The 22818-nt window shown below is 35.5% G+C and overlaps 1 protein-coding gene across 7 annotated transcripts in view; it reads left to right on the forward strand.

Moving 5' to 3' along the window:
* NAALADL2 (N-acetylated alpha-linked acidic dipeptidase like 2) overlaps positions 1 to 22818 on the forward strand; it is a 1407963-nt gene that overhangs the window by 1047616 nt on the left and 337529 nt on the right. For all 7 annotated transcript variants that reach the window (XM_074298220.1, XM_074298221.1, XM_074298223.1 and 4 more), the window contains one exon: positions 9489 to 9632. In XM_074298220.1, coding sequence (XP_074154321.1) covers positions 9489 to 9632 — 144 coding nt within the window. The remainder of the gene's footprint in view (positions 1 to 9488; positions 9633 to 22818) is intronic.

Here is a 22818-nt window from a genome sequence, read left to right on the forward strand (position 1 = left end):
TAGGAAGGACAGAATGTGATCCGATTTGCTCCAGAACCAGGGCTCATTCCACCATGCCTTATTGTAATTCTTCAATGAAAGGCTCCAGGACTATGTCCTGAATATGTGATAAGAGCATTGTGGATATGTGGTGGGAATTGATAGGCCACTAGGAGGCACCATAGTGCACAGAGCATCAAACTTGGAATTGGGAAGACTGATTTTTCTGAATTTAAATATGACCTCAGACACTGGCTATGAAAGTCACTTAACCCTGTTTACCTCAATTTTCTCATCTGTAAAATGAGCTGGAGAAGGAAGTAGCAGTATTTTACTCAGGAAAAAACCCAAATGGGATCATAAAGAATTGGACATGACTGGGGGGAAAATTGATTACACAATCACAAAGGAGTTGTTAAGTATTGAATGAGATGGCTTTTGAGATTCTCTGAATTTAAATGTACAGCAAAGTTTTGGGTTTTTTTGGTCCAAATTAGCTAAGTTCAAGATCCATTCTCAGGCCTTTGCAAGTAGCTCTCATTAGCTATTACAGAATACTTTATTTCCAAATTTATATTATTGGTGATCTCCTAAGTAAATATTTGGATTGTGGAGCTATAAAGGTCTGAGTACATGTTTCACTTTACATATGAGGAAACTGAAGCTGACAGATTCAGTGATATCATAAATAATACACAGTTTATCAATGGCCAAATTGGAACTAGAACCCATTACCTATTCAGCTGTCCTTCTGCTCTATCATCTTGTCTGTTAAGTAATTGGTGACTGCAGGGGAGCCCTGACTTATCTTTGAAGGAGGCTACAGTTCTTTGCCAATTACATAATTTATATTAATTTTTTTTTCTTTTTTTTGCAACACAACCTCAGTCAGAAGGCCTCCAGAGCTATGTCAGGATTCCCATCATACTTAGAGAAAATGTCTATCTGGGGATAAAAGTTAAGCATAAATTCAATTCAATTCAATAACCAGATCTCCTTGTTACTACCTGAGAAATACTAAATTGCTAGGAAGCCTAATCATATTTCTAATTAAATTGAATATACTTTTATATGTAAATAATTTTGTATGAAATTAATGATTGCATAGTTCTAAATAAAAAAAATGATGAATCCTCCAAGTTCATTTTTTTTGCTTTAAAAAAAATGCATAACACTCATTTTCCAAAACAAGAAACTTTACAAATCATTCCAACACTCATTGCTTTCAAATTTAGAATGAGACTCTTATCAATAAAAAACATGTGAAGGAATTTGAATTGCTTATAACTGTATTACATTTAGCTTGCAGGTGGCCAATCATCCCAATTTTTCAAGCTGAGAATACTTTCAAAGAAATAAAATGTAAAAGAGTTGTGTTTGTGTCTAGCCCACAGCTTATTATTCTTATGATACAGTTTATGGTTTCAAAATTTTCATGTTATTAGAATGCTTCAGGGAAGGGACCAGTCCCAGAAAAGTACTGATAGTTACAAAAGAAATGGAAATGTTCATGGTTAATGTGCATTGAATCAACTGGAGGCATCCAAATATCCCTTTGAAATAGACTAAAAATAGTGTATGCGGAATCTGAATACAGACTTGTTTGGGATTAGCTTTACAAATATGAATTTTCAATTTCTTTTTTAAAAAAGGCAACTGAATATTAAAAAATCTGGTTAAGAACTCAGTCATATAAGAGAATGAGCTATTGTGTGTTTTAAAATATCCCAAGGCAGTGTATTTTCAATAAACAATCAACTTTGGTTGACAATTTCAAAATAATTTTTTTGTTTTGAAGTGGCCATATTGATGCTTTGATTAAAACAAGAAGTGACATGTTTTAATATTCTGATTGTAAATATTAGTTTATATCAATAATCAACAATCAATATATTATATATAATTTCATATCAAATTTGAAATAATTTAGTTTAACAATTGAACCCTAAATGTTCCTTGTAGCTTAGATGATGCCTAGCACCCACTAAGTGACAACTTGTTAAATGCTATTCTGGGATAAAAACAGCTATTATGACTTCATTGTAATTAGAAAAAGATTGAAAAGAACCCTGGCTTGGAATTAAGAGGAGCTGAGTTCAAATATAACCTTGATGCTTACTGTTGAGTGATCTTTTGCAAATTTTTAAATGATAACAATAACAACTACTACAATAAACTAACATTTATGGTGTTTGCTATGTGCCAGGCACATAGTGTTTGCCTTGGAATCAGCCAGGTGGCTCAGTGGATAGACTGTTGGGGCTGCAGTCAGTAAAAACCGACTTTAAATAGAGCTTCAGATACTTACTAGTTGTGTGACCTTGGACAAGTCACAACTTTATTTGCTTCAATTTTCTCATCTGCAAAATGAGCTTTAAATAAATGAATGAATGAACAGATGAATAAACAAATAAGGAAGTGGCAAACTACTTCAGCATCTTTTCTAGGAAAATCCTAAATGGGGTCACAAAGAATCAGACTTGACTGAAAATGACTAATTTTTTTTAATTGTCTTGGTAAATGCCTTAACTTTTTACTATCAGTTATCTAGATAGTAATCATTTCTTTTTGTCTATCATTTTTTGCCATCATTTTTTCCCTTTCCATCACCAGAATCAATTGCAATGGCCATAATAAGCTAAGTAAGAAAAAGGAGCCAACTAGATACTTTTACTCTGTGTTTCCCTTTTATTTCTATGTTTAATTAACTTGTCTTCAGCAGGGGGTCTGTAAGTTGTAGCAGCATCAGAATATGTCAGTGTGGTTTTTGCCTACACAATCAGTGTGCTGCTTTCTATTCCACTAACTAGAGATACAAAAGGAAATAAGGCTGACAGTTTTTAATAGTACTTTAAATAAGCATTAGGATCAAGTGAATTTCACCAAAACAGGACCTACTTGCTTAAGAGATTTGGAATTAATCATAAAATAGGATTCTATAACTCTGTGGGAAAAAATTACTTTTCCCTGACCTCTAAGAAATAAGTTCTAGATGTATAATCTAACTTATTAAAAATTACCCCCATGAAGTGAGGAACAAAATGAAGATCTGTGATATGTCTTTCCATAGCCTTGACCAAAAGTTTAGATTATAATGGGACCCCATGATATGGGTCTGAAAATTTGTTTTATAATATTTGTAGCTACTTTGTTTCAAAAGCAAACTAACAAAGAAAAATAACTGAAATATAGAGGCACAAAATACCTTCACGTGATGTCTGCGTGCTACAGATGCCTTCCATGAATCAATTAATAAATTTTTACTAAAGTGATACAGGTTCATGGAATCATAATTTAAAACTACAAGGGACTGTCATTTTATAGTGGAGGAAACTGAAGCAAAGAAATATTGTTATTTGGCCAAAGCCATCACCAAGGATGGAGTAATATCTTGACCCCAAATTCCAGTGTTTTTTCAAAGGTACTGCTGTGGGTGTTGCTTTTACCAATTTAAACCATTTTCCTTATATGAATTATGCTTTTTCATAAATTTAAAATATAGCAAATGTGCTTGGTTGTCATCTTTCATTCTCAAAGAGGATAAAAATGACATTACTATATTAAAATCAATTTACTGTGTCTGGCTGTGGCTGATCAGGCCAATATGGGCACAAATAGCCCAAGTGCACATTTAGAGTGAATTCCCTAAATTTGCACATCTTGCATTTTTTTTGAGCTACTTCAATTCTGCTTTGCTCATAGAGCACAGCACCTTCTCTAATGAGGGTGCACCATGCTGGGCAGTTGTGCCAGTGTCTCCCATATCATAAATCAATTCTAAAGTTCTTAAAAGAGCATGTCCCCTGCATTGATACATAAATATATTTAAAGGTGCCCATATTCTCTGAATCTTGTTCATATCCCACTATATTTTTTTATGCAATGGTATTTTATTTTTCCAATTGCATGTAAAGATAGCTTTCAACATTTATTTTTGTAAGATTTTGAGTTTCAAATTTTCTTTTTTCCCTCCTTTCCTTACTCTCCTTCTCCCTAAGATAGCAAACAATCTGATAGAGGTTTTACATGTGCAATCATTTTAAACATATTTTCATATTAGTCATATTATAAAAGAAAAATCAGAACAAACCATAAGAAAGCAAAAGAAACATAAAAAGGTAAAAATATTATGTTTCAATCAGCATTCAATCCATAATTCTTTCTTTGGATGCAGATGGCATTTTCCATCCCAAGTCTTGAATGACCACATTGCTGAGATGAGCTAAGTCTATCATAATTGATCATCACATAGTCTTGCTGTGACTGTATATAATATTCTCCTGGTTCTGGTCACTTCACTCAGTATCAGTTCATATAAGTCTTTTTAAGTCCTTTATGAAATCATTCTGTTCATCATTTCTTATGGGACAATAATATTCCATTACTTTCAAAGGCCATAACTTATCCAGCCTTTCCCCAGCTAATAGGCATCTACTCAGTTTCCAATTCCTTACCACCATAAAGAGAACTGCTATAAACATTTTTGCACATGTGAGTCCTTTCCCCTCTTTTGTGATCTCTTTGTAGTTTTTAGTAGTGACACTTCTGGATCAAAGGGTATGCATAGTTTTATAGCTCTTTTGGCATAGTATCAAATTGGTCTCCAAAATGGCTGAATTAGTTCACAACTCTACCAACAATGAATTAGTGTTCTAGTTTTCCCACATCCTTTCCAACATTGATCATTATCTTTTCTTGTCATCTTAGGTGATCTGATAAATATGAGATAATACTTTAGAGTTGTTTCAATTTGCATTTCTCTAATCAATAGTGAGAGTATCTTTTCATATGACTGTACATGGCTTTAATTTCTTTGTGTGAAAATTGTCTGCTCATATCCTTTGACTATTTATCATTTGGTGAATGGCTTGCATTTTTATAAATTTGATTCAATTCTCTATATATTTTATAAATGAGGCCTTTATCAAAAAAAAAAAAAAAAAAAGAAAGAAAGAAAGAAAGAAATTCCAGCTTTTCATTTCCTTTCTAATCTTGGCTACATTGATTTTGTTTATGCAAAAACTTTTTTAATTTAATGTGACCCAATTTATTCATTTTGCATTTCATAATGTTCTGTAGTTCTTCTTTGGCCACAAAGTTCCCCAGAAAGGGTTGATTTAAATCTGAAGTAAATGATCAATAGCTTCAGCATTGAATGATTATGGTCTGTTGAGAACACTATGGAAGTGTTCAGCCTATTTATCTAGGATCATGCCCTTATCACTAATCAATGTGACTCCATCAGCTTGGAATAATTAAGATATGCCATAGGTTTTGGCCCAATAGAAACCTTCAGTACATCATAAAAGTGTTTAGGATGTTACAAAAAAGCATACAACTGAATTTCATCTGCCTTCTTACTGACCAAGAACTCTGCAATTTGCTTGTATTTGGGACTTGAATGAGTTATTGGAAGCTCTTGAAGTTTCTGTAGAAATGTAGAATCTCAAGACGTGAAAGCTGAATAATCCAAATCATCCCTGTTTAAGAATCTCCTTCACAATATTCCTGATAGCTAAACATCCAACCTTTGGGGGAAGATATTTTTCATTCATTCTTTCATTCATTCATTCATTCACCCACCCACTATATCCAAGAGCTGTACATTTTTCTATTGGCAAGCTTTAATTATTAGGAAGTTCCCTTTAAATCAGTGAGCATAACTTATAAATTTAAAGTAGCATATGTGTATTAGGAGATTGTACTATACTCTGTTACTTTTTTTTTCTATATTACTTTTTTAAAAAATTATTGTTATCAGCAAAGATTTTGTTTCTGCTCATTAGCATCTGAGCTCTTTGGGTACCTTAATGGTACAGTGCACAGAGTACTAAGCCTGGAGTGAGTTCAAATTTGCCCTCGATCCTTTCTAAGCTGTGGGATGCTGGGCAAATCACTTACTTATGTTTGCCTCAATTTCCTGATCTGTGAAATGAACTAGAGAAGGAAAGGTCTAACAACTCTATTATCTTTGCAATGAAAACTCCAAAAATGACAAAGAATCGAGTATGACAAAAAAAAAAAAAAAAGATAGAAATCTCAGTTCTGGATTTCACACAAGAATTCTGTGTCTTTGTCTTATTTTTCCTATGGATAAAGCTGGGGTTGGTAGTTCATCGAGGTGCTTAAAATTATAAGTGAATAAAAATAGTGGAAGTGTGTTAAGATTTTATATACAAGCTCCATATAATGGAGGGCAATGGAATTCTTCCCTGAGCTAATCTTATTTAATAAAATGTGCTTTTCTTCTTACTTTTTGCTATAATTTAATCTTAGTGTTCAGTAAAGTCCTGCTTTTAGTGTCTGTTCTCAGCAGTGAACTGTTTGTCAAATTTCCATTAAGCTTAAGGTGAAAAATTAATGAGCCACTCACTTCAGATATTTCAAAACTAATGCTAGTCTATTAGTAATGCAGGAGAAAGTCAAAGCTGTGGGTATGTACAATTAGAGTATAGGGATCACCATATTTAACTTTTGAAAATTTATTATTTCACATCATTAGCAGGGCATTCTAGAGTATCAAGGGGGTGCATTTAATGGTCTTTTATCAACAGAGAGATAGATCTAAAAGATCATTTTTATTTATTGAAGTTTGTATTTGATCAAGTTCAAAATATATTATTTTAAAGCAAAATGGATATTAGTAACACATTGAAAAGTCTTAACAGGATTAGAGATGTGCTCATGATAAGAAAGCAGCGTATGTAAGGGATGACCAATGGGCTATCTCTGTGTTCTGCTGGTACCTTTGTGATATAGAGAGAAACTACCTAAGACTATATGCATGCTGGGTAGACACCCTGTGGCTAACTTATTGTGGGAAAAAATAATCAGATTTACAAAGAAGGGACCAATGTGGACAGGGTCCGATGATTGAAGCTAGTTTTTCATGCACATGAGATCAGAGATCCAATTTAGCAAAGAAAAAACTATATATACATACACATATGTACACACATAAGCACATGCATGTGTGTATGCATATATGTTTATATCCATATATGTCTGGATGGATTGTCTATATGTGTGTACATATATGCACACACATCTGTACATCCACACATATCCATACACACATACATGTGTGTGTTTGTGTGTGTGTGTATGATACATATATATCTTTGATCTTTATAACTGATATTCTCCAGCATTATTTTGTGGAAATTTATCAGAGAATTATTTGGGTAGAAATTTCAGGATTGAGTTTTTAAATAATTTTTACCAGAAGTCTCAACCTTAATGAAATTATAAATTAGAACAATCAACAAATATTTTCTAAGCACTTATTCCAGGTGCTATTTTTTGAGACTGGGTCTTTCTAGCTCATCTAGACTAGCCGGACAGAGGTCGCTCACAGAACTGATCCATTACTGATTGGCATAACAGTTTCAAACTGCTCCATTTCTGACCAGACGTCTTCTTCCCTCCTTGGGCAGCCAGATGGCTCCCTCCTCCCTCTGACACACCATATTGATCCTGAATTTAGTGCGGCTATCTGATTGGTTTTGGTCAAATGATCCTTCAACTTCAATCAACTGCATAGCAAGGGTTATAGGAATGAGCTATCATACCAGCAATATATAAGTCTGAATATGTATTATTTAGTTTATGATTTTTAATATTTGGTTCTTTTATTGTTAATGTTCTCAATCTTGGTTAAGCAAGATAAAAAATATGATACAAAATCTAGTTATCAGAAGTTTAAAACATGGATCTGAGAAAAGGAAATGTCCTCCAAAGCCCAAAGTAAATGCTTTAGGGAAAAAGCTGGATTTGAACCTTGGTTCCCATGCATAATGATGTGTGAATTTGTGTAAAAGTCTGGGAAGATAGGATCAGAGAAATCAAACAGGAAGGGACCTCAGAGCCTATCTCATTTTAAATGTTTTCATGTTACAAAAGGGGAAACTGAGGAGGGAGGTTAAATCACTTGCCCAAGTAGATGTGCAAGTGAAAGGGTTTGGATTACTTAAGCTCCTTGAGTCCTGACTTCTTTATCATAGAAATCAGCATAATAATGACTTACTTTCCTCCACTGATAAATTAAAGAATAGAATTTAAGCTTCTTGGAAATCAGGCTAGTTTTATTTTATTTTATTTAGCTTTTGTGTTTCTAATATCATACTAGAAGTTTTTATTAAATTGAATTAAATTGAAATGTGTTCTTCTGTTATAACATTGAAATAGTTTAATGAATGCAGGATAAACAAATGCTTATTGAATTGATTTGAGTTGTTTTATTCTTCTACAAATTATATACTTGTTAAAGCTTACAATATAAATGATCCTCACCCAAACTCCAGAGAAACAGCTAGAATTCTTTTTTCTTAGGAATGACTCTTCCTATTCCTTAGAGAAGGCTTTTTTTTTTCTTCAGTAAACTTTAAAACCTAGACATTTAGCATTTTCTGTAGCCTTGTAGTTTTCAGGTGATAAATTAGGAAAGCACTTCTACAACTTATTTTCTCATTTGTATATGGCCTGTCTTCTGATGCCTAGATCACAGAAATGTAAAACACCTCACCCCTTGCATCCCTGAGAAATTAAGTTGTTCAAAATTTTTAGTATTGCTTATCCCCAGGAAAAGTGCAAGGGAAATATTGGCCTATATTGGAAAATGCAGTGGGCTGCTTGATGCTACATTTCTGAACATACAAATACACAAATATAAATGTATGTATGTGTGTATGTGTGTGTATATATATATATGCATACACACATGTATATGTGTTTATATATGTGTGTGTATGCACACATATATGTTTATATATGTATACATATATTTTTGTGTGTACACATATATGTTTATATGTGTATGTGCATATATGTGTTTGTGTGTATAAACATATGTGTATGTATACATGTGTGTATAGAGAGAGACAGAGAGAGAGAAACAGAGACAGAGAGACCAAGAGAGAAATCAAGAGACAGAGAAAGAAAGACAGAGAATCAGACAGAGATAGAGAAAGAGAAAAACAGAGATAGAGGGAAGGAGGAAGGAAGGAGTGGAAGGAAGGAAGGAGTGAGGGAAAGGAAAGAGATGAGATACACATATGTACATACAGATATTTGTATACATAGAAACATAAAAATCATGTTTGTGTATGTGTAATTTTCCCCTTTGAGTCAGGATATATGTAGAATCCTACTAATTGGGGGAGCTTCTTACTTTCATAAACATGTTTTGCCCTTCTTTTGACTTTGGAGCACAAAGAATCTTATTTCTTCTTTACTTTCCAGCACACAGATCCTTTTGAAATCATGTCTCCTCCTTCCACCACCACCCACAACACCTCCAAACTTTGTCATATTGATGACACTCAACACATGAGGAAACTGAGTTGTAGGAGCTGAGTTAGAGCTGAGTAGTTACTGACTCCCTTTCTTTAGCATGTCACAGCTAATCTATGCTTTGTAGCCCTAGGATAACCAGTTCCTGTTCAGGATCTTTTTGGAAACCTTTGTGTTTTTCCCTTCCTGAGCATCTCCTCCTGCTTTTCTTATTGCAGATGGCAGCTTCAGAGAAAGCCGGACGGACCTCACACGTTTGCTGGTGCAGCCCATCTCCGCGTCTCTTGCTGCCAAACTGTTTGCTTTGCCCAAGGAGCGAGGTCAGACTGGCGCCTGCAAGCCTCTGCAGTTCCCACAGGATGGTAAGCCAACCTTGTCTATCTCTGCATCCTGGGGTTCAGTTCTAAAACTAGTCCAGCCTGTGAAGGAGAATGCTCTTCAGTGGGAAGTGAGCTGAAGAGGAGTCAGAGAATCTGAATCCCAAATTGTTTCTTCTCTGTCTTTTTTTTTTTTTAAGTGTTTATTTTTTTCTGGTAACAATGTATATTAACTTTTTAAATATATATTTCTTTATGAATCATGTTGAGAGAGAAAAACCATAACAGACAAGGAAAAAAGTGAACAACACAGACTGTTTCTACTGTTCACTAGCTAATGATCTTGGTCAGGTCCCTTTCCATCACTGATTGGAGTCAGAAAAACAAGATTCAAACCTTACCTCTGATGATTGTCCTCTGTATGATCCAAGACAAGTCCTAATATTTATGGGCTTCTGTTCTCTCATCTAGAAAACTGGAGAAGGGATGCATTAGACAGCCTTGGAGATCTTTCATAGCTTCAGACTTATGGTCTTCTGAGGATTATGCAATAACTCCAGAGGTCCATGTTATCTCTTACTCTGTCTTTCACATGACTTTGCTAGGCAGTGGGATTAAGTCCCTTAGACTTGAATCATAAAGAACTGGGTTCAAAACCATTCTCAGACATTTATGCATGTACAAATATATATTGTGTATATGTAAATATACACACAATCACAATGCATGTTATGTATGTATGTACATGGATGCATTGTGTATTTACATGTATGTATTATTGTGTGTGTATGCATTTGTGTAATTGTAGTTGTCCTTGAGTCCTATCTAAATCTCCATGATCCCATTTGGAGTTTTCTTGGCTGCCATTTCCTTCTCCATCTCATTTTACAGAAGAGAGAACTGAGGAAAATGGAGTTGTTACTTGCCCGAGATCATCTAGCTAGCACAGTGTCTGAGCCCAGATTTAATCTGACTCCAGGCCCTCTAGTTGCTCCACTACCCAGCTGCCATATTCTTATGTTTATGTATACAGATATATAAGACATTTTATAGACACAATCTCCCCAGCATCCAGCACAATATCTGGCCCTCAATAGTTATTTAATAAGCACTGATTGCCTGGGGTGATCCTGTGGCCCTGCTCTATAATTCTGTGGAGGACACATTTGGGGAAATGGCAGGAAGAAATACCTGATAAATGCTCCAACAAAGAAGCCCACCCACGCCAAGGGCCATGAACTGCTCTAAATCCCCCATCCTTCCATCCAGCTCTGCAGAAAAAGCAATGGATGGATACATTTATGGGAATCAACTTAGTTTGGTGGGCCCAGGTTTCAGCTTCTTTGAAGATTCAGTAGGTAATAGGTATTAGGGAGCTGGGAAATAGAGTTTTTTAGTAGGAGTCATCAAAACTAGTTCCTTCAATTGACTAAAAAAATCCCTGCATCTTTTCTGCATCATCACTCAGTAGATGCTGCTCGAGCTGCAGTATTTTGTCAAGGCTTGTTGGCTGAGGAAGACTAGAAGTAAAGAATCTTTGCTTCCCGTAATAGGATGAATGCCAGGGGTCAGAGTTTTTTTTTCTGTCTTGAGCCTCGACATTTGAGTTCTAAAAAGCAACTTAAATAAATAAACAAAAAAAAATGGTGTTTTTTTGTCTTCTATTTGTAAAGTGAAGACTTTTCCATCCATACCTGGGGAACATTTGTACCCACAGATTTTACCTGAACCCCCTGCCCTCTAGAACATGAGGAAGGCATTACAGAAGGCGGGGCCAGAGACAAGGATGGATTTGGGATAGTTCCCTGCTCAAACTTAGCCCTTGCCAAGTCATACAGATTATTACCCTCCCAAACTCGTCATCAATTTGAACAAAGCATAAAAACACAAATCATCTGTTGGGTCAGGGCTTAGAGGTGGAGACCTCAGGAGTATGGTTCATTTCTCCATTGTTGTTGCATTGCCGGTCTGTACGGAAGAGGAGTTAGTGTGACCCCACATTCTGTTTGTTAAAAATACACTGATAGTTACCATCCTACACTTCTCCAAGTAGCGATCTGTGCCTCCTGATATTTTCAAGGCATGTACAATAATCCCTCTCTCATGTCAATTCAGAGACATTTGTCGTTAAGGATTCCATGGCTCAGTCATTTCAGCAGCATAGAGAATAAGATTTAGGACAATGGAAAGAAATGGGGAAGATGAATTAAAATCTTGACTCTATAAGTTATCAACTGTGAGGCTGGACATTACCTCTCAGGTTCAGTTTCCTCATCCTTATCAACCAGATAATCTCTAAATGTTCCTATCTATTCTAAATTAGTATCCTAGAGGTGAATCCTACTGGGCTGCATACCTAGAAATAGTGAGATTATAATTCCCCTGGTCCTGCCAGGATCACTTCAAAATAGTTACTTCTCAGATCTACGTTTTGAGAAACTAGGCAGAGTTCAGGGGCGAGTTGAGAAACTAGACAACATTCAGAGATGAGTTACTACAAGTTTCCACTGGCCATGAGTTCGAGCTATATAAGGAGGGTTAAAGAAACTAAGGATGCCTGGCCCAGAACATTCAAATATTTGGAAGATAGTTATTCAGAAGTGGGAAAAGATTGGTTATTTTTGATCTCAAAGAGCAGAACCCAGAGCTTTGGGCAAAAAATGAAGAGGCAAATTTAGGTTTGATAAAACAAACAAACAAGCAAAAACCAAAACAAAACAAAACAAAACAAAAAACCTTCTGAAATAGCTAATTAATAGAAAGAATTCATTAAGTATCTATCATTTATCAGAACAGTGATAAAAATATAAACCTCAAGTTCTTATCCTCAAGGAGCACATAATCTATAATGAGGAGACAATAATTATAGGATATTTGTGGTCAGGGAGAAGTTTTTGTAGGGATAGTCACAGGAGTGGTGAATTGATCCATAGCAAAATTATGTAAGATATGTATTCCAGAAGCAATGGTTTTGGTATTGATCTGTTATGGTGAGAATTATGAGGAGATTGGGTTAGGGGAGTAAACAATTTGTACTGTATAAAAGAGGAATGGGTTATCTTGAGTAGAGATGGGTTTCTTTACTTTAGAAATTTCAAGGAAAATTATGGATGACCACTTAGAGGATATAGGTTACAGTAGAGATCGCTTTCCTGCATGGTACCCTCAGAGGACCATTGAGTCCCTTCCAATTCTCAAATGCTCTAACTCTTTAATTTAGGTGAATGAGTTAGTGACTGATCAATCTGCATATTTGGATCATTAAAATGAAGGCTTAGGGCACATTAGAAAGAGCACCAGACCTTGAATCATGAAGAACTGGGTTCAAAACCATTCTCAGACACTAGCTGTGTAACACATGGCAAATCATTCAACTGTTTGCTTCAGTTTCCTCATCTGTAACATGAGCAGAAGAAGGAAATGGCAAAACACACCTGAAGCTTTGCCAAGAAAATCCTAAATTGGGTCACAGAGACTTGGATATGATTGAAATGATTAAACAATAAACTAAAGGAATTGTGAATTCGCCCTCCATGCCATCTTCTGGAAACTTGATTTTTTTAGAAGAGATTCATTTCATAGTTTTGGTGGGGGGGGTTTTGGTGAGTATATTTATTTTTTAAAATTTTTCAAAATATATAAATTAATCATATTTTTATCTATGTGTGTCTAATCACACACACACGAAGTATAGAAATCACATTGCCAATACAGGTTCATATATAGTCACAATTCTGTTTTTTTTCCCAGTAACAATGTAGGATTGTGAGAATTGAATTATAAGAAAAGCTGAGAAGGACAATTAATGCTTTTGAATTATGGGGCCTGAGAAGACTTTTGAAAGTTTCTTGGTTAGCAAAGAGATCAAATCAGTCAATACTTAAAGAAATTAGTTCAGACTATTTGTTGAAAGGACAAATGCTGCAGCTGAAGCTTAAATATTTTTGCTACACAGTGAGAAGACAAGACTTATTGAAAAGACCCTGATAGGCAAGATTGAATGCAAAAGATGAAGGAGACGGCACAAGATGAGATAGATAGATAGTGTTATGGAAGCAATGAACATGAGCTTGGATGGACTTTGGGAATTAGTGGAGCATAGAAGGGTGTGCTAAGGTCTGTGAAGTGGCAAAGAGTCGTACATGACCTGAATAACTTAGAAACAATAACTGTGTGTGTGTGTGTGTACACACATATATGTGTATAATAGACACACATATTTATATACATATATGTTAACATGGAGAAGAATCATAGAAAATGGTTCAATTATAAGCACAAGATACTTAGAAATTTTCAAACCAAATGTAGTAGGTTTTTATCCTTAGTGTATATTTTACATAACTTTATATTGTACTGTTTAACAAGTATAATAGAATTTGATTTTAAAAAACTAATTTTATGAATTGTGCTTTAAAATGAAACTTGCATTACAAAGTAGTGAGGAAATTGTCATATTTAAGTAGTGGGATACAACTTTTAATTCTCCAGTCCACTCTGGGAATCCAGGAAGCCTGTGCAAATAAAATGATTACCCATTCCACTCATTCACAGCTTTGTATTCAACATCAATCTTGTCCAAAGTTGGGTGGTGCAATGGATATAGCCAGGTGGGCCTAAAATCATGAAAATGTGACTTGTCTTTTCTTAAATGCTCACTAGCTAAGGGGCCCCTCAAGTCTCTGATGGACTCAGTCTCTTTAACAGTAAAAGGCATGTTATAATGGCACCTACTTTCACAGGGGAGTTGTAAAGATCAAATGAGACAATATTTGTAAAATAATTAGTACAGTGTCTGAGACATAGTAAGTATTTAATAAATGCTTATTCCCTTCCTTTCTCTCTCCCCCCAAAGCCATTTAGACAATCCAGTGGAAGGATGTACAGGAAACAAAATGCAAAGACCTTTATGAAACTGATTATAAGAGGCGAGAAGAAAGTGGGGGAAATTATTTGGGCAGTTAAGACAGAACTGAGAAAAAAGAGTAAGGAAAGAGGGAATGATAGTGAGGGAAAGGGCAGGAATAAATTGTCTGAACTGAGTCAATTTCCTGTACATGTACTCTACTCTATTTGCCTGAGCATAAGCATTCTCAGCGTTCTCCAATTCTCTCAATTGATCAATTTGTTATCGGTCTATCACTAAGAAGTTCAATTAAGATGCAAAAAGAATATTGGTTTTCCCAGTAGTTTTTCTCAGTCTTAGGTGGAGAGCCTTATGTATGATGATTTTAAAAAAAAAAAAAAAAAAAAAAAAGGTTTTTAATCCAGCAGTGACTACCTGGGAGTAGAAATTAGAAATGAATCAAATTAAAGTAAGGTTCTACACGGAGATGATCAGTCCCTCACGAGGAATAGAAGGTCAGATTTTTCTATTGCCGAAACCTCTTGGTATTTTCTCATCATCTATGACAAGTTATTATACAAGTCATTTTACACCTATCCTACATAAAAAGGATATCCAGACGTAACTTCTTTCTCTTCACACTTCAATAAACTCTTAAGCAAGAATTAAATTTCCAGCTATATAATGCAAGAATAAATTATATCCTTGACCTATTTGAAGGTACTCTGACTTACAGCTCTGTCAGCCAGTTGGTCTACTGCTGCTACTTAAAAAATCTTCATATTTTGGTATTACGAGGACTCAGCTTGTGGAATATCAAATGGATAAATGATTACACATAAATTGACAAGGAGTGATGAGCTCAGAACTGATATGAAAGAAGCATTTCAGGAAATATTTAAATTGCCATTAACCGGAAATGTCAGTGCAGAAGAAGATTGGTACTTTTTAAAAAATTTTTGATGAATGAGACTAAACATTCTATATCCGACAAAACATTGAGCTTTAAGACAGGTTGAAATTCTCATGGAATCTGAAAAATAAACACAATTTGGGGACATCTTCACATGTTTCCCTTCATAATGTATAATTCTAAAATCCTGTATACCAGTAGAACCTCTATACCTTTTATCTCTCCTGTACTCTGATTGATCCACTCTGTCTCTGTCTCTCTGTCTGTCTCTGTCTCTGTCTCTGTGCATCCTGTCTTTCTGTCTGTTTCTGTATCTCTCTGTCTCTGTGTCTGTCTCTGTCTGTTTCTCTGTCTCTCTCCCTCTTTAATTTCTTTTTCAATGTAGTGAAAGTGTTCCATCAAATACAAGTTACCATCTTCCTTATTTACATCTTTGGTCCAAATGGTTAAATAACTACACCAGCCTCTCATCTGCTATTTTTATCCCATAGCATCTGAGGATTGGAGCTCTATTGCCAGAAGGGATCTTGGAAGTGATTTAATTTACCTTTCTCATTTTGACACATAAGGAAATTGAGATTAACTGACTTGTCCAAGGTCACATATAGTAAGCAAAGGAGCCAGGATTCAAACTCAGGCTCAGTGCAGCCAGTTTTAATGCTCTTTTTACAACTCTGTAGATAGTTATTTCTTTATTTAGACCTGCTATCTATTATTCAGTCTGTCATCTATCCAGTGTCTTGTTGTAGAATCTACTTCCAATATAGTCCTTCTGGACAGAGTTCTTTTAATCATTATTTTATTACCATTCTATTAATAATATTTTAATATTCCTATTACTACTTATGTTATTATAATTAATTATCAATTAATTATGATTAATATTATTATTATATCCTATTTAACATAAGGATGTGTATCTTCATAATTGTGGGTTCAGGCTCCCTCTACCTGAGGAAAGCTATAAGAAATCTACAGCTTTAGTGGAAAGCTTTCACAAAAGCTGCTACAGCAGAAGAGACAAATCAGCCCTCTGAAGCCATCCCTGCAATAGCCTCCCTGAGTTTAGCCAAGCCCACAGGAGAGCTCCAGCCTCCTCTGCTGGGACTGCCCTGGAAGCCTCTGGAGCTGGGGCCTGTGGTCACTTGGGCTGCATTAATGCTACTTCTCAGCCCCCAGAGGGACATGGGACAGCTTTAGAAGGCAACAACACATTTTTAAATTGTCCTTGAGGAAGAGTTGTTGGTTTTGTGATTGTTATTGCTTTGCTTTTGTTTTTCTTTTTTTTTAAATTAAACTTTTAAAAAGTTAATTCATTGTCAGCACCATAGGAAACAAACTCATGATCTCTTGCATTGTATGTTCATTATGAACGTCTGCTTTTATCAAAAACACATAATTTATTTTAAAAGCTTAATAAATATTTTTCTATCACACACAAAAAAAGTGTTTCCTCTATGTCTGAAGAAAGTCAATGCTATTTAAAGTAATGTGAGGAATATAGAAGAGTTTATATCTTGGAGCTGGATTCAAATGTGTCTCTGATCCTTATGAGCTATGGATATGAACATAACTAAGTCTTGCAACATTTCTGAGTCTCATATTCCTCATCTGAAAATTGTAGACAATAAGAGCAACAATAGCAAATAGTAAGCAATAAGCCCTATTTTATAGGGTTCTTATGAGCTCAAATGAGATGATGAATTTGAAGCAATTTATCAACCTTAAAGCACTATATCAGTGTTCACTTTTATTCAGTGGCCAGCTCACTAAGTCTCAATATTATCACATATAAAAAAGGGATAATATATGTAGTCATTCCACATCGTTGGGAGGCTCCAATGAGAAGGTCTTTAAAATACTCTCTGTGTTAATTGTTCTAAGAGAGAAGGAAATAAAAATAACATTATTTTCTTCACTATAAAATCCCCCAGTGGTAGCATGAATTATTTAGAAGTTGGAAATATAGTGTTCAATGCAGACTTTAAATTACTCTTTAAAAGCATATTCATTTTATAATATCTTAATGCATTTATCTTCATAATATCATGTTGCTTGTTTCTCTGTGGCTGAATTTGAGCACTTTTCATTCTTTCCAATTTAAAAATATATGCTAGGAAGTGTTTAAAAAAAAAAAAAAAACAATTAAAACGATATACTTCATAACATTAAAGAGCCCGGGGCATTTTTCTTAAGGAGAAAGTCTTCAGCTAAATGAGCTTTCCTCCCTTAAACCTTTGTTGTTGTCATACATCAGAAACAGCTGTTGCAGGACATATGTAGCTCTTAAAATAGTTCTTTCCATACCTTTTAAAAATATCAATACTAAAGAGAAAGTTGTCAGGACACTTGAGCTCTTCCTTCTGAGAAGAAGCATTGGGAAGTGAGATTTTTGTTGTCATGGATCTTTAAAAGAAATTAAGTTTTACTTTTTGTATATCTGATCGAAGAAACCTCTGTGTCTTTCTGTCACTTACATTGAAAACCTTAGTTTGAGATGTTTTAAACTGAAGCCTTTACTTTTGTTGGGATTCTTACCAGATACAAAGAGCTGTCGCTTCCAGATACATTTCTGTTATCTGATATCATCTAAAGGTTATGAGGTCAAAATTGATCAAGCAACTCGATTGCCTTTGAGCTTTTTTCAGTTGAATTCTAGTCTGATTTTGAGAAGTTCTGAAATGCCACTGGACACAGTAGACTTTGAAGACATGGATTTGAATTCTGGCTCTGCTTTGAGCTTCCTGGGTGAACTGATTTGCTCATCTCTAAAATGGAAATAATAGTAACTGTTATACCTATTTCATAGTGTTGATATGGAGATCCAGATGGGATAACACTTATAAAGAATGATTTGCAGAGTTTAAAGTGCTCTATAAATGTCCAATATTGTTATTAGTTCTCAATCTATAGACCACTTGTGGGTAAGGAGGCAAGGTTCAATGACTTCATTTTTGTTTTGTTTTATTTTTCCAATTCATCAAATATTTATCCTTGGAATGTGATTGAATGAAAAAGCATATTTTAAATATTTACTTAAATGTCAAACACTGTGGGCATGCAAATACAATTTTGAAAAATAAAGACAACACAGTCTGAGGTCTCATACTTTTATTAGAGACATGTATTCAAGACTTCGGTCACAGGGCAGATGGAAAGGCCTAAAGGCCTTCTGGTCATTTGGATTGTTGTTGTTTGTCATTTGCTCTCTACGAGGATCATGATGTGCAAGTGAAGTGGCTTTCAGTGGGGGAAGACTGTTTTTATTTGTTGGAAGGAAATCCTTATCTTTCAGAAGGTGGACTTTCTGGCTTTCTTTTGACATTATTAGGGTATCAGTGGAACACACAGACTGTCCTCAGGTAATCCCTCACCACATTGCCAGCCCACCTTCTTCACTCTTCCATTCCTCAGATGATATCTTACCCCACTTCTTTTTCATGTTCTTCATTGCTTGCTCACACCCTCTACCTTCCTTATACCGGAGTGATTTTCATTTTTAATTCTTCACAGACACTGGTGTTCTCTGACTTATAGTTGGTAACCCAAAAACTGTATTACTTGAACTTGCATGTTTCAATTTAATTTTCCTTTGTGCTCCCCCGTTGCCTCCAGAGCTCATGACAGAATTGGCCAAGCAAATCGATTCCATCCATGGCCCAGCATTCAATCTGTTCCAGTAGCCATATTTGCTGGTTCTCTTTTTGCTGAAACACTAAACTGATTTCCTATTAACCTGAATCAGATTTAGGAAGAAACAGAGCAACTGGAAGAACTTCCATAGACCTTGGTGTGAAACTAACATCAGAATCAGTCAGGGGCACAATGGATTGGCTGCTGCCTTATAGTGCCCCTTTTTTTGTTTCCTATGGCTGAAGTATATAAAAACCCGACACCTGATTTCATGCTTTTTGACTTTGACACCTCCTCGATCCACACAATACAAGAGCTCTCTGGAAAGGAACAGATTCAGGAGATTTGAAGTCATACTTCACATCCAAAACATTCATGAAATCATGAAATCCATTCTTAAGACTGGATAACATTTGACAGCTATAGGCTTGGGAAATGCTACCTTGAATAAATATATCATGCAAATAATATAGTTTTAGTATTTTAAACTGCTTCAGAAAGTTCCCCTTGAAGCCTTGCTGGATTCCTGCTACCCCAGCTCCTTGTTCCCAGCCTTCCGAGTGGTCTTGTAGTTAAGGCCTTTGAGCTTTTAAAATTTCCCTGTTATTTCCAGAAGTAGCCATAATTGAGCACAGAATGAAGCAAAATATGTAGATCATTAGATTAAAAGGGTTTTTTGTTTTTGTTTTTTGTTAAATAGAATTTTCATGGTTGTTTAATAATTAAAGCTGCCACTGGGCTACAATATTCAGCTATCTCCATTTTCTAAACGGGGCCATTTATGCAGTGAGACCATGTTCAGTCCTGGGGGAAGCTTGGCCTCTAATGAGGGGGATACAACTATCTTTTTTTCATATTCTTTGGCTTGTTATACTCCCACAATAGTCACCAGGTCCAATATACTGAGAACTTGGGTTTTGAATTTTAACCAAGAATCTCCTCAGAGTGAGAAGAAAAAAAGAAATATTATTAACATAAACATAACATAATCATAAATCAGGTATGGGACAGATTTATTTTAAATATAAACAGAACTTCTTATTTTCAGGGAAAAGATAACACAGAATTAAGTGACTTAACTAAAATGTACTGCTATACTCTTCTGGAATATTGATACTTAAACCTCATTAGAACATGAAGCAATATGTGAGATTACTGAACAAATGTTGTGACATTTCATCTTGGTTCTGTGTTCTTTCCTGAAAAACATCAACTGGCCAGTTACACCAAGGCTTGAACTTTTCTTCTCACCAGGGATTGTCTTCTCTGATGGAAGAATTTTGCCAGATTGCAGCTCTGCTTGATAGGCCCAGGACTTCCAGACCTTCTAGACCAGTGGTCCTCAAACTTTTTAAATAGGGGGCCAGTTCACTGTCCCTCGGACTCTGTCTCCACTACCTCAGCCCAGTGCCTGAAGTGTGCGTTGCTAACACGAATGTCACTTCCAGTCTGATTTTGCCATAACCCGGTGGGCTGCATAAATGTCCTCAGCGGGCCACATCTGGCCCACGGGCCATAGTTTGAGGACCTCTGTTCTAGACCATTGGGACTCACAATATTGCCTATGACCCCGAACACATCCACATGGTTATAGCTGTTTGCTCACCAATTTGAAAAAGAAAAGAGAACAAAAGGCACACAGGGGCCTTCATCTTGCTAGCATAGTTGGTCACTCCTACTTTACCTCAAAGGATCTAATACCCCAAAAGCAGGATAGAAGTAGAAAGTCACCATATTCCCTAATCCACCACTGATAGATTTGTAGGTTACTCACATGATCAATGGTGAACAAGAGCCTTAGATGCTTTCTATTTGCCAGGTACTGTGCTAAGCTCTAGAGATAGAAAGAAAAATTCCTAAAGGAACTTATGTGTGTGTCCATGCATACATATTTGACCACATACACCTGTATCTACATGTGGATTCCACACACACAAGCTTATCTTGTATATGCATGTACACATATATACATGTATATTGTATGCCACAGTACACATTTACCTTGTATATATGTGCATTTCTTATACATGTGTGCACAAATACATGCATGTGCCCATATATTCATGTTTCATGCAAACATATAAATAACTTATGTGTGCACACAATGCATGTATATTGTGTTTATATTAACTTGTATCATGTATAAATATTCACATATTTGTGTATATGTACATAAATACACATGCACATTGTGCATACATATTTCATATATATGCACACATCTTATATATATATATATATATGTGTGTGTACAAAAATACAATGCATATGTATGTATGTTATCTGTAGTTATAGCTATCTATATCTTGTATATAAACGTACATATCTTGTGAGAACCATCTCCAGTTGTCCAGATCTGCATCCAGATGGCTCTGGAGAAGAAAGTCAGACAGGTGACCTTGCACTGCCCTCCCTGAATCCAATTTACTTGCATGTCACAACATCACCCCCTGATGTCATGGACCACTTTCAGAATGAAGGACAACGTATCTTGTATACATGTACACAAATGCACACCATGTTCTGTGTATGTCTATAGGCTGTAATATGGGATAAGCTATAACCTTGGATTGTGTGCTAGTGAATGGTCAAAGGCCTCCTACAGAAGGCAGCTTAGGTACTATTTGTGATTCTCTTTCTGACTGTGGACAAATCACTGCACTTCTTTGTGCCTCAGTTTCCTCATCTGTAAAATGAAGCTAATAATAATTATAGTATCTACTTTACAGTATTATTATTAGAATCAAATTAGATAAAATCTAAAAGGTAAAATTTTAAGCTATTTGGTCTATTACAAGTGAATGTCTGTCCAAAAACTCATTTGATCTTTTGGACCAGGATAATTCCTCCTCGGAGTTGAAGGACAAAGATTTGAATGATTGTCATGTGGTTGTCCCATTTCATTCAAAATGAATCAGAGAAAGGCTCCTATACCCTGAGCATGGATTCCCCCATTTATAAATTTTTAGCTGTCTAGAATTAATCGTCCTTAAAGATTCTTTCAGCATCACCTGTGTGCAAGGCACTGTGCAAGATACCGGGATACTATGAATGAAAGAAAAATCCTAAAGAACAAATACTCTTTGGGGCCATTAGTATCATAAATCATATGTATATTATTAATATGCCACATAAGTGCCAAGAATCCTGCAGTGCTTAGGTGAATAAAATTCTTAATATGTGCTGAAGAATTAGCATTGAAGGCTGAGACAAGAGATCTAAGTGGTCTGGATTGTCCAACATCAGAAAATGTTTGAAAATTCACTGAAGACAAAACAGGTCCTGTTTATTCAGAGAGTAGGGGTAGGAAGGAATGGGAGAGGCAGAGATTTCTGAGGAACTAAAGGAGATATCTCAAAGACTATAAAGTTTGTCTGGGTTAGCCAAAGAAGAGCCTCTCGGACCTCTTTTGGAACCCATCTGCACTTTTTGTTTTTACCTTTTTATAGATAATGTAAAGAGCATTTTTCTCTTATTTCTCAATCTCAGACCAGAAGCCACAAATTTATTTGGCCAGGAGGAGGGAGGTACTTTTAGGTAAAAGCAATAAGTGACTGACTGCCATTAGCCTTAGGTGAGGGAGGCAGGAAAGACAGGAAAAAGAGATATGAAGTGTCTTAAGTAGGAAAGAGTAAGGCCTGGGCCTAAGGTCAAGCAAACAATATATATATAAAAATTGGGAGTTTAACCTTCCTGACTTTGAAGCAAGATCCCTTCCTACTGTAACTCACTGCCTATAGTGATAGATTTACTATGCTTAATTTAATTTAATTTTAATTTATAGCATGTTTTTTAAAATAATAGCTTTTTATTATCAAAATTTATGCAAAAGTAGTTTT

This window comes from Sminthopsis crassicaudata, chromosome 3, assembly GCF_048593235.1.
Source record: "Sminthopsis crassicaudata isolate SCR6 chromosome 3, ASM4859323v1, whole genome shotgun sequence".
Classification (NCBI taxonomy): domain Eukaryota; kingdom Metazoa; phylum Chordata; class Mammalia; order Dasyuromorphia; family Dasyuridae; genus Sminthopsis; species Sminthopsis crassicaudata.